This window comes from Dicentrarchus labrax, unplaced genomic scaffold (assembly GCF_905237075.1).
Source record: "Dicentrarchus labrax unplaced genomic scaffold, dlabrax2021, whole genome shotgun sequence".
NCBI lineage: Eukaryota > Metazoa > Chordata > Actinopteri > Moronidae > Dicentrarchus > Dicentrarchus labrax.
Window position 1 is genome coordinate 3962544 of NW_026136724.1, and position 12720 is coordinate 3975263.

The following is a 12720-nucleotide window of genomic DNA, read 5'->3' on the forward strand; positions in this document are numbered from 1 at the left end:
GCTGCAGGGCCCCAGACCTTTAGGGCCTCAACAAACATTGGTTAGTGTCGCAATTAGTTTGTGGTCATTTGGAAATAAAAGTAAACACAATTAAACCTGAAAGGTAAGGTAAGGTGGCTCCTGCATTTTTACCTGATCTTGAAGCCTGTGTCTTGTAGAGGGGCCGCGTGTCAACATGTAGCTATTGTGCATAGCTTTTTTTATTTATTTTTAAATTTTATTTGCAACAATTTACCCTTCCCCAAGCACACAAACCTTGTGCTGGGCAGTACTGCATTGTAGGAATACTGTTTGCTTTAGGGCTCAGATTGGTTGGGGGCATGTGTGTGTAAGGCATGCTCGGTGGGGGCCACATGTCTCTAGCAGGCTGTGTCAAGGGTCAAATAAAAAAAACAGTCAAAATAAATATGGTGATTCTCATTGTTTTAAGTCTCTCTAAATGAGTTTACAGTTAAATAACAGCAATATATAACACTGTTATCCTTCCTGAGCCAAACCAAGGAGCCCTGGAAGTTCAAGGATTACAGATTAGGTGTGTATTAGGGGTTTTATAGATGTTACACCATTATATCTGATAGTCACAGGGCCACAACTTTATTTTGTCATACAACTTTATAATGGCATTTTGAATGTGTTAGAGGCTACAGCAATCAAGCACACTTACAGACAGGGCTGACGCAAACCAAACATGTCCACAGTCCAAACTACTACTACTTACCAGCGTTTTGTCCAGATATTGCCAGTTTCTGTCCCGTTTCAGGGGAAGTTATGGAAGAGAAGTTAGCTAAAAGAAGACAAACACCGCCATCTGCTGGAGAAGCTCCGTTAACGTGATTTCGGTCCCGCCCCGCCCACTTCAAGGTATTCCTATCCAATCAGAGAGAGACGACAGGGTGATGCGTTTAAGAGCAAGACATTTGCTAGCTTTGACAGTTTCCCTCAATCAGTAACGTTAGCTCTCCTTTTCGCTGCCGGGTGGCGCTCATTGTAACATTTAGATTTAACACATATATTGCAGTAATGTAGCTGCGTGAAACTGTGGCTTTGTTCTTAGCCCCAGCATTATGTCAGCGGAGCTTCTCCTCAAGAGCGACAGGATGCAAGTAATGCTACATTTTAGCATTCCTGTAGAACGACAGTAGCGAGTGAACTACTGATGCATAAATGCACCTGCGTAGTGGCCATTGATAGTATGAGGTAGTGGCCCTGCTACCGCCTATTCATTTGGCGACATTGTTTCTGCTCTGTATAGCTGAGATTTTAAGATAAAATAAACATGAGTTCAATACATTATTCACTATTCCTAGATGAATTCTACGTAGGAGCGTTTACACTAAGAACAATGAGATGGAAAATTAAAGACTAGGTGAAGTCGACGTGCATTACAAGGAGTACTTGAACTCAGCACGGGACCTCACCAACTGTCATGGCGTCTCCCTTGAAGGGGGATTGGTGCTGGAGAAAGTAACCGCAGTCATTTATCCGTTTTGTCCTGCGTACAGAGCAGCTATCCCCGACTGAAGAGGCTTTTGGGAGCGGATAGCTACCATGGGGACTGTCCATGCTAAGGTAAACTCAATTTCTCCCCCGACTGCTTGCCTTTCTGCGGATATTAGACCATGACCTCCCTGCCGCTGTCAGTCAGTACTCTGTGTACTGTTCCACACAGTGACAGAGAGTCGAACAATAAAGAAAACTGACGGCCGAACTTGAGTGTGTACAGGACAGCAGCGGGAGGTGAAACCATGTAACGTTGCCTTCAGCTAGTTTAAAACCCGTAATGCTGCCAATATAGGCTGGGCGGCATTTTCAAATTCAGGTATCAGCATATCTTTGACAAAATACAGCGTTATACTCCTAGTGGTGGTATTTTGGTGGAGCATCGATGCTTTCAAACTGTATTTACAGAGAAGAATATAACGAGAAGCTTTTTTTGTTAGCCAAAAACAATGTAAGAAATTCTCAGGATGAGTTCACCTTCTTGTGATACTTGGAGAAAGAGTAGAGTTGAGACAGTTACCTCTTATACTATCTTATAATAACCAAAACCTTCCAGTAAATGTATAGTCTCCTATCCTAATATCAGTATTAATCGTATACACACACTTCAGTGACTGAATGAAGCCAACCCTCACCATGTGCAGTGACTGTCACTGGTCGTGTGTCCTCTCATAAAGCCCCACCCACTGACTTTACCGCTGCCCTTTAAAGGTGCCATACATACTTTATTTGTTATGTCATTGTATCGCCTGTCTTTAGTGTATTAAGTGTTGATCTTATTTTGTCAGCTCCCCTTCCCTCTCTTTATAATATAATTCAATACAAGCGGAAAGGAACCCAGAGGTCGACTCAGCTCCTCTGCTGACCCATTATCAACGACTAAACCCGATTTATAACAGGGCTGTTTGCATTAGACTGTTCAGATGGTGTCATTTTAAAGCATTGTCCTTTTCGTTGGTGCAGAGTCTGGACCCTCTCCCGATGCATGGCCGGGACTTGGGCGTCAACCCTGATGACTTGGTGGAGCCCCCAGAAATGGAGCATGAGGCCAAGCAGGAGATCCTCGAAAACAAAGATGTGAGTAGCAGCAGTATCACTCTCATGGTAGCTTGTGTAAAACATATAAAATGAGTAAGTAAATAGGGCTTAACTGGGGCTGAGGGAGTAGTCGGCTGAAACAAACATCCAGTACTTACAGTATAGTATCCTTTTTATGAGTATGATCAGAGTAAAATGCATTAATATTTGTAGTTGTAAATAAAGCAACTTTTATTATTTTAAATTGTAAATATAGTTCACTGTGTAAATATAGCTTCTGATCAACCCATATCAATTGTAGGATTAAATAAAGAACTTCTGCTCCGTTAGTTAAAAAATACAATATATTTTAGTAACTGTTTGGTCATAGCAGTTTACACTTTGGCTTACACCCTCTGGTTTTTAAAGTAAAGCACTCATTTTGTGTTTAAGATAACCTCTTTTACAGGTTGCACATTTCACACATTTGAACGAATGTATGATTTGCTTGGAAATATTCTCCATACATCTCTTCATTGGCAGTCAGACTGTATATGTTTATGCTGCTGGAATCTTTACTCATTATGCAGAAGAGCTGAAGAACAACATTTGGGACACAGTTGTGCGATGTAGCAAAGCATAACCAGTCACTTCTGTTTGCTAAAAAAGAACAAAGCCTAACTCTTCTAAACAGTTTTGGAGAAGGATTCTAAGCACGGTACTAAATATAGCGGTACACAGACATTATAGCTTAAATATTTATGACACACTTGTAAAAGCATAGAATTTAATTGCAAGAAATGGACAGTTTTACTTGCTATCACAGTCAAGGATATCTGTATATCCGTAACGTGAAGGTAATCCGAGTAAAATACGTTTGATTACAGGTCGTGGTCCAACATGTCAACATCCAGGGTCTTGGAAGAACTAAAGAGGATCTGCTCGGCTATGAGATCTCTGATGTTTTCCACGCCAAAAACCTCATTGACGTATGTATTTAATGGCTGGACTGCACATTAAGGCATGACGGCATTCTGAATGGATCAGTTTCAGGCTTTGGAAGTCGATGCAGAGCTCTGTTTCTCTCTTGGTTCCAGGTGATGAAGAAAGCTCACGTTGCCAGACAGAAGCTGCTCCGCCTGGGAATCTTCAAAGAGGTGGAGGTTCTTATCGACACGTCTGATGGTAACTCATTTGAGATGTGGCTGCGTGGTGTTTTCCTTTGGGATACAATGGCTGCTTGCATAGCTAACATGAATAAGCAGAAAGAAACTCTTCTGGTTGTCCCTCCTCAGGTACGGACGCTCTGCCCAACGGTCTGGATGTAACTTTTGAGGTGACGGAGATAAAGAGGCTGACAGGAAGCTATAACACCATGGTCGGCAACAATGAAGGAAGCATGGTGAGAGAAACGTTCATCATTCATGTCACATTTTCCTACATTATGTGTTCAGGTTGGCGCATGAGTGTGAATAGGATGATGAATCCTTTCACTGAGGTTTCTCAAACATGAAGGAAATCCTAACTAGTGTCCATCTTGAGCTCACACATACTGTATAAGAAATTCACTTGCCACTAGATGTTGCACTAGAGCACCAGCAGCTCAGACCAAATCAATGGCCGATACTGCCCACCTGACTCCATTGACAAAATCAGTCATTTTACCTAGTGGATAATTGTAAAAATCTAAATAAAACTCACCAAAAGCATAGTCTTTGTCTTTCCAACAATCACTAACGCTGGTTATGTCAAAATAAACCCTTAATTCACCAAGTTAGATGAGAAAATAGCTGTGAAACCGGCTGCTGTTGCTACCATGTCACGCATTAATCTTTGGGGATAAATGCGCCCCTCAAGATACGTCCACTAAAAGTTGTTGTTTTTGCCACTTACACTTGTTATTCTAAGTGTCTGCCAACATTATGGAAAGGATCCCTGCAGAGATAGACCTTTCAGCTATTTACGTTGCATTTTATCAACAAGACAAATAATGAATCAAGAAAATAATTGTAAATGAATCTACAATGAAAACAGTTGTCAGTTGCAGCTAGCTTGCTATAACAGGATATTTGTTATGTATGTATTATGTCCGAGGCAACATTTTGACATGTCACAGCAAGAAAGCACCGCTGTAGCCAGTAGCATTAATTATAACTGCATTCCATTTAGATCTAGCTCTTTTATAGATGTGGTATTACACATGCTGCCTCACTGGTACTGCTTACTGGGACACGGAGCCCTCACTAATACGTTATTGGTTGCACCTCTGCTTTCCCTGCTCTGATAGTTCAAATATCTGCCATGAAAAAGTTGTTAATACTAAGTTAATTCTGTTAGAGGAATCTGGACACATGGTGCTATTGAAGCATAAACGATCACAGCACTAACTGGTTGTCCTGTCCTCCAGGTGCTGGGTCTGAAGTTGCCCAACATGTTGGGCAGAGCTGAGAAACTCACCTTTCAGTTCTCCTATGGGACCAAGGAGACATCATACGGCCTGTCCTTCTTCAAGCCCCAGCCCGGACACTTTGAACGCAAGTATGTCAGCAAAATAGATCCTAAATCCTCCTGTCTTACTGCCTCCAGCTGCTGCAGCCACATCTGTCTTGTAGACAGAGTGAAATGAATCAAATCTGACCTTCAAAAAAAACAATAATTTTGTCCATTTCATTCAAATCAGGTACATTACTACTGAGTGCAGGGGATATTTGCAATAGTCAGTGTGTTCAAGAAAGCCCAGACATCCTGACTACACAGAGTGAATTAAGTGCTTTTAAACTCTCAAATCTTGGATGCCGGTGCTACCTTGAATGCACCACCAAAGCACAGTGGTTGAGCTGTGTGTTTTTGTGTTTCAGCCTCACCCTCAACATGTACAAAGTCACCGGCCAGTTCCCATGGAGCTCCTTAAAAGAGACCGACAGAGGCATGTCGGCAGAAGTCAATGTAAGAGTGTGTGTGTGTGTGTGTGTGTGTGTGTGTGTGTCTGTGTGTGTGTCTGTGTGTGTGTGAGAGAGAGAGAAATACATTTTACCTAAGTACAAAGTGAGCGACTGTCCGCTAGAGATCAGTAAATCACATACAGACTGAAACACAGATACATTTCCTACATATGTTTGTGTACAAAATCTAAAGCCATTCAATATAAAAAAAAATCACTGTACTTCTTGAAATGAAAATGAAAGGATGTCTGTTTGCTGCTTTTGCATACTAATAAAGCCAAAACATGAGAAATAGGAAGCATGAGAAAGAGAGACAAAGAATGAATGACTCTGGACACACACAACAGTTGAACTATTCAGGACTGACTCATTATCATTATCTGCAATAAAAAAGTGTAACTGATGGGGTTGACATTTGAACTTCCTGTGCTCCTGCAGTTTCCTCTCGGGATGACCAACCACACGTTGAAGTGGGAGGGTGTGTGGAGGGAGCTGGGCTGCCTGGCACGCAGCGCTTCCTTCGCCGTGCGAGAGGAGAGCGGACACTCACTCAAGTCTGCCCTCTCGGTACAGCATGGAGCCTTTTTCTACCTCCCAGTACACCCAATAATTCCAAATAGAAAACCATTTTGCCCACTGCACCAGTTCACTACAACTCCTCTGTTTTGTTTGTTTGCAGCACACTGTGTCAGTCGATTCAAGGAATTCTGCCATTTTCCCCAACAGAGGTGCCTTACTCCGCATCAACCAGGTCAGTGTTGTATGTATAAACGCCTTGCCTAACAAGTAAGGTGCAAATGACGTTAACACTGTAAAATCACTATAAGAAGTACTTTTAGTCACTGATTTACTAAAGGAACTTATTTTCAATACAGAACCTGTTTCAGATTCCTGTAGCAACACGCAGTTTTACTTGAACAAGGGTGCATAGGAGAAGTAACAGTGTAAAAACTATACAGAACAGTCTTATCTGTAAAAATGCCTGAAAAAAGGAACAGAAATAGAATTTGACTCAACAGTTGAGCGATCCTCGGTCAACTTTCTACTTTTCTACTGAACCCCAAATTGCTCCCGATGCCGTTCATCGGTGTGTGAGTGTGTATGAATGAGTTAGTTTCTGTTCGATGGACTTTACCATCACTGAGTGAATGTGTGTGAAAGGGTGAATGTGGCACGTAGTGTAAAAGCGCTTTGAGTGGTCGGAAGACTAGAAAGGCGCTATACAAGTACAGGTCCATTTACCATTTGAAGATGGTTAAAAGATAAAAGTGACACATACATAGTCACATCTTAAGTTAGCTAATGTTAGCAATATGTTAGCTAACTAACATCAAAGTAAATTAGCTAGCTAGTAAGCTCGAGTTTTGCTAACATTAGCTAACTTTAGATGTGACCACATCTGTCGGCCAAAAAAACCAATGGTAATCTAGTGGCTGGTCAATTTTGACCATTCATTAGCCTATGAAAGTTAATTTTGCACCCTGATATGTCGCTTTTATCTTTTTATTTTCAAACTGTGGTTGTCTTTCAAACATAGATTAGCACATAGCATATCTAAGCACAGAAAAGGAGAAAGTTAGCTGAGGTTCTGCCGTCTGTTCTCAGACTACTTTCAGCTGCTGTTGGAGGCTGAATGGCATCTAAAATGTTGTATTTGGTACTAGAAGTTCAATGTGTGTTTTATTAGGCTGACCAGACAAAGAAACGGTCAGTTCATTGAAGCATTAATGAACAGCTAGCAAGAAATGTTTTAGATCTTTTGCAATAGCAAAGTCAGACATTGTGTTTTTATGTTGTTTCTCTACCAACCAATATAGTTTAACCATCAGTCCCTTGCACCAACAAGCTGTATTCTTCCAGTTTTTTCCAGTTTTGTAAAGATGTTTATGGGGTGTGTGTTTTGCCCTGCAGGAACTGGCTGGGTACACCGGAGGAGACGCCAGCTTCTTGAAAGAGGATTTTGAGCTGCAGCTCAACAGACGGCTCTTCTGGGACTCAGTAAGACAGAAATAAGTCTCTAATACCAGTTTGACAGGATTGTCTTCCAAAAGCTGCAACCATGATGTTGGTGTTGTTTATTTTGTTTTTAGACAATGTGTGACACTTACTGTAATGTTTCATGCTTTGCTGGCTGTATTTGTAGTGCTTCACTAGTAATTTTAACTGCATTAAAGAGCCACCAGAGGGCGATAAAGCAACACTAAATCAGTTGAAGAGAACCATTCATTGTTTTTTGTTTTGTTCTGTTTAACTGGTTTTGTGTATATAAAGGAAACATTTTGTGTCCTTTCAGGTCCTGTCTGCTTCTCTGTGGGGAGGGATGCTTTATCCGTTGGGGGGACAGCCATCCTGCATCGCCGACAGGTACGTCTGCTTTATTCAACAGCCGTCATCTGGCTCTGACACACAGTCACACACTGGCTGCTGTAGGAGAGCTCAACATACAACTCCCTCAGAGAACAAATGTTAGCTCTTTTTATGAAGAGATTTATTCACATTCTAAACCTCCATTTAAAAAACCAAACTTATTTTATTATTATCTTATTAATGATAATCAAGGTTATTATTAAGAAGCTCTACATGTAAAATGTAAAAATAAATTTGTTATCATTTGTCACCCAAATGTTTCAGTTTGTTTAAGTAGTATTTTTGCTCTACCTTTGTGCTATTGATGACCTTACTGTTACTGTTGTCAAGTGGTGAACCTACACTGCACTCTGTGGACAGTTCAGTGATAGCTGTGTATTTTGTCCAGGTTCTACCTAGGAGGCCCCACCAGTGTACGAGGGTTTGGGATGTACAGCATCGGACCACAGAGTGAAGGTAAAGACCTTCCACTGTAAAAAGTCAAAGTGCTGAATATTTGCCCGTAATATATAAAAATCCATCTTTCATTTAGAATGGTAGTAACAATCTGCTGTTCTCAAATTGGTACTATGGTTAATCCATTATCTATGTGTAAATGGTGTTGTGTGTAGTGTGGGCATGCAGGGGACATACTGTAGTGGTTAACACAAATACCAAAGCAACATCCCTGATTCAATTCCAGCTGGAGACCTTTGTTGCAGCTATAAAAAGTAGAAGTACATTATGTATAGACATTTATACAGGGTTGAATCCTCTCTTTGTGTGTTCCAGGTGACTATCTGGGTGGAGAGGCCTACTGGGCAGGTGGCCTGCACCTCTACACCCCACTGCCCTTCAGACCAGGCAAGGGCGGCTTCGGAGACCTTTTCAGAACACACTTCTTCCTCAATGCAGGCAATCTCTGCAACCTCAACTATGGTGGGTGCACTGAAGACGATACTAGATGCATTAAATACCTGCTGTGTTAGAAAGTCTGTAATGTAAAGGACTGATTTAGACTAATGTATAGAAACAATCAAAATACAATCCTAATATTATTTTAAAGTAGCTGTGTACGTATTACCACTGTATTATAATGAAATGTAGTCAAAATACGAATGAAAAGTCTTTGAATGTTGCGTGTGTGTGCAGGTGACGGTCCACGGGCACACCTTCAGAAGCTAGCAGAGTGTATTCGCTGGTCGTACGGAGCGGGCATCGTGCTGCGACTCGGGAACATCGCCAGACTGGAGCTCAACTACTGCGTGCCCATGGGAGTTCAGAGTGGAGACAGGTACACTGTGCATTTACACCACTAGATATTCTAGCACTAAGGCTCACAGAGGTTGTCTTTTTAACGACTTTTACAAAACGAGGGCACGTAGGATGAAGCAGATTAGGTTGAAGCTCAGATACTGTCCCCATACATCCAAAAGGACACTGCAGGTTAAAAGAAATGAGTTCCTGGCATGTGTAGAACTGGTCTGACAATAACTGAGCGGCTTGTGAAACTTCTGCAGCTTGTTTGTTTGTGGGTTAAAGGTGTCTTGTTCAAACCAGAATACACTGTGTGTCTGTCCCTGAGGTCTAACAAACATTTTGAATGACTTTTCCTTCCAAAAAGCACTTGCTTGTTACCTTCACTGGTAACATCTATGTTTGATAGCTAGGTAAACATTCAAACTCAGCAGAAATACACCCCCTCCTTTGATATGCGCCAGTTGAGGCTTTGATACAACAAAGTGTCGGTGCTGGGAGAACACAACTAGTGAAACTTTTTAAAGTACAAACTTAACAGGCTTTCTTACCGATCTGAGAGACGAAAGTAACCAGATATAAGATTTCTTTAGCAGCAACCACAAGACATGACGACAGCTACGGCAAAGATACAATGGTATTATATTATGGTAGATCTTTGCAGCATCATATCAGCATTTATTCTCTTCGATAGACTTGAATTATGTTTTTGTTTTTAATTTGAGTGCGCTCTTTCTTTGGTTTGAAATCTCTTGCGCTGGCACCTTGTCAAAAACGTCAAAAACAGTTTTTGCTACCTCTCTGATGCCTGACCATGTATTCATCGTCCTCATTCAAACGCCTCATTTGTATTTCTTCAAATTGACATTTCATGTTGTCGTTGACAAATACATCCATAGTGATGCGAATTTTATGTGCAACTCTTTTTAATAGGTTAATAGGTGAGAAAATGAAGATTTTTCTGTGAAATAAACTGCATATTGTTCTTGATTTTGCTATTTATGGGCTGTGGTCAAATTAATGTTGCAGTTAGAGTAAAACTCTAGTCAATTTGCCGGAGACCGCAGCTTGGCTCAATTGACTGTGGTGAGAACAGCCAGGCGCACCATAAAAGCAAGCTAATATTACATATATATATTTATTATTATTATTATTACTATTATTATATAGCTATAAGCGTGGACTACCTACAGCTGAGCACAGGTTGTGAGCAAGTGCTGTCCTGTATTGTCAAGAAAAGCTCCTGGAAAACGACTTCTTCTTGGCATTGTAGGAAATGTAGTGCCAGGTGGAATTTAAAAGTATGATCTCTCTGTTTCTGCTGCATCAAATTAGATTTTTATAAATTGTCCATAATGAGTCTGACGGTTTTGTGGGAGTGGATTGCAATCAGTAGAGTACCCTTTTCATTGTGAAAACTTCAAAATGCTACACATTGCAGAGTGATATATAAAAAATCCCTAACTTATTTCTTCTGTCCTCTCACAGGATATGTGACGGCGTCCAGTTTGGCGCAGGAATCCGCTTCCTGTGACCTCATCACTCCACTGTCCTCAGTACTCCAGCAGAGGCTGTGACGCGGAAAAGGGAGAACGTGTTGTTGTTTTGTCACCTGTAACTTGTTTTAGAGTGTGTAACACTAGCATGGGTCATATGTCTTGGCGAATTGTGCCTGACCCCCCCCCCCCCACCCCCTCCTTTGATATGCGCCAGTTGAGGCTTTGATACAACAAAGTGTCGGTGCTGGGAGAACACAACTAGTGAAACTTTTTACAGTACAAACTGAACAGGCTTTCTTACCGATCTGAGAGACGAAAGTAACCAGATATAAGATTTCTTTAGCAGCAACCACAAGACATGACGACAGCTACGGCAAAGATACAATGGTATTATATTATGGTAGATCTTTGCAGCATCATATCAGCATTTATTCTCTTCGATAGACTTGAATTATGTTTTAGTTTTTTTTGTCTTTGGTTTGAAATCTCCAGCGCTGGCACCTTGTCTGTGGAAAAGTCGTCCGCTAGTGATTTCGCCCACTGTGTTTCCTGTGGTGACACAAAGTTAACTTATTCTCCAGAATGTTAGAGATTTTTTGGCATGTTTCCCTGTTTGCCTTCCAGGACTGCTTCTTGTCCAGGAGCACGACTTTTTAAAATTATTTTGTTTTGACACCACAACACACTCTTCTGAACTGACGGGTTTCGTTAAGAGTTGTACTACGTGATTGAATGATTGCAAAGGCAGCCAGAAAACAGCACTTTTTAATCAAAACTGGGGTGTTCGAAGGGGAATCAACCCTAGTGCCAAAGCAGTTTGTTCCGATGTCTGACGTGAAGAATGGCGGGTTGGTCTCTGGGGCTGACAGCAGAGGTTGGACCCTCCCCCCCCGAGCAACATCCACCACCAGTGCTCTTACCGTTAGTCCTCTTTTTGATGTTGTTGAAGATATTCACAAATAAATCACAGCTGCTCCCCTGGTTTCCCTTTGGATCCTTTGTGATTTCTCAAATACACATTCAACAATCAAGTGGGAATTTGTTTATTTTGATTGATTGATTAAACAAAAATCCTACACTTACAATACCTACAGGCACCTGTATACATACACCCAGACAATTAGAAAAATTAAATTAACTGCGAATCTTGTGTATTGGCAAAGATCTGGTCATACGTATCGCGATACAGAGGTTACTGTTCAATATATTGCGATACTGTAAGCTAGGCCATATATTGCGATTTTTTTAAAATTTAATTTTAGGAAAACTCAGTATTAAGAACTCACCACCATATGCGTAAAATTCGTTTAAAAAAATTAACAATAATGATTGTTGAGGCTATCTTCAGGACTGACCTTGATAAGGTATAGAACATTTTGGACCACATCCCTTGCGTCTGTTATAAAAGTTAAGAATTTTCCGTTTGAGCAGCCTGTGACCTCAGCAAAGCAGTGTTGCAACAGCACAGCAGCGGTATAATTTGATTTATGAATAGTTTTATTACATTATGGGATAAAAGGACATCCAATGAGTGGAATAAATGCTACAGTACTTGCCAGGAAGTTGTCAGGTCTACAGGGTACATTCTAACCTGACATAGGGAGGCAGAGTGTCCGTGTGTGTGTGTGTGTGTGTGTGTGTGTGTGTGTGTGCCTGCCCTGCCCTGCCTCCCTGCAGGTTGTGAGCTGACTGTGTGAACCTTGCTCCACAGGAACCTGTGCAGGGCAGTTGAGTGTGGATGGTGCTTGTTGCGTGTTTGAGCAGAGCTGGTTCTGTGGGTGGGAGTCGAGGCAGGTGTACAGCAGGCGAATGCTGCGAAGAGCTGGAGCCTGCAGGTGAAACTGGAATAAAATTACTTAGAAGTTTATCTTTGAACTGAAAAAAATGTTGGTGCTGCAGGACACCGTGTACATTCTTAAAGACTAGCTTTAGAACTGCAACATGGAACGATATAGAGCAGTGCCAGCAATTAAAAGTGCTGTGTGGTTAAACATGCAGTGTGCATTATTACATGAATACACATTGCACACATTAAAATCAATGAACACTTTTGGAACATGACTGATGGTGTTGATGAAGCTACTGTGGGTCTGAAGGTTGGGAACCACTGCTGTACACAGAAATAATTCATCTTTTTGACATAATAATAATAACAATAA

General features: G+C 41.3%; 1 protein-coding gene across 1 annotated transcript; it reads left to right on the plus strand.

Moving 5' to 3' along the window:
• The first annotated feature begins 1388 nt into the window (after positions 1 to 1388).
• On the plus strand, positions 1389 to 11545 carry samm50l (sorting and assembly machinery component 50 homolog, like). Its single transcript, XM_051392568.1, has 15 exons — positions 1389 to 1569; positions 2464 to 2577; positions 3405 to 3506; positions 3615 to 3702; positions 3813 to 3919; positions 4925 to 5055; positions 5376 to 5463; positions 5898 to 6026; positions 6139 to 6210; positions 7371 to 7457; positions 7753 to 7823; positions 8215 to 8282; positions 8598 to 8744; positions 8958 to 9099; positions 10551 to 11545. The coding sequence occupies exons 1-15, from the start codon at positions 1549 to 1551 to the stop codon at positions 10594 to 10596; spliced, it is 1413 nt and encodes a 470-aa protein (XP_051248528.1). The 5' UTR covers positions 1389 to 1548; the 3' UTR covers positions 10597 to 11545.
• The last annotated feature ends 1175 nt before the right edge of the window (positions 11546 to 12720 follow it).

Coding starts and splice junctions, on each gene's coding strand:
- samm50l (XM_051392568.1), top strand. CDS start 1,549: ATGGGGACTGTCCATGCTAAG. Junction 2,578..3,404: donor AGATCCTCGAAAACAAAGAT/GTGAGTAGCAGC, acceptor GTTTGATTACAG/GTCGTGGTCCAACATGTCAA. Junction 6,027..6,138: donor CACTCAAGTCTGCCCTCTCG/GTACAGCATGGA, acceptor GTTTGTTTGCAG/CACACTGTGTCAGTCGATTC.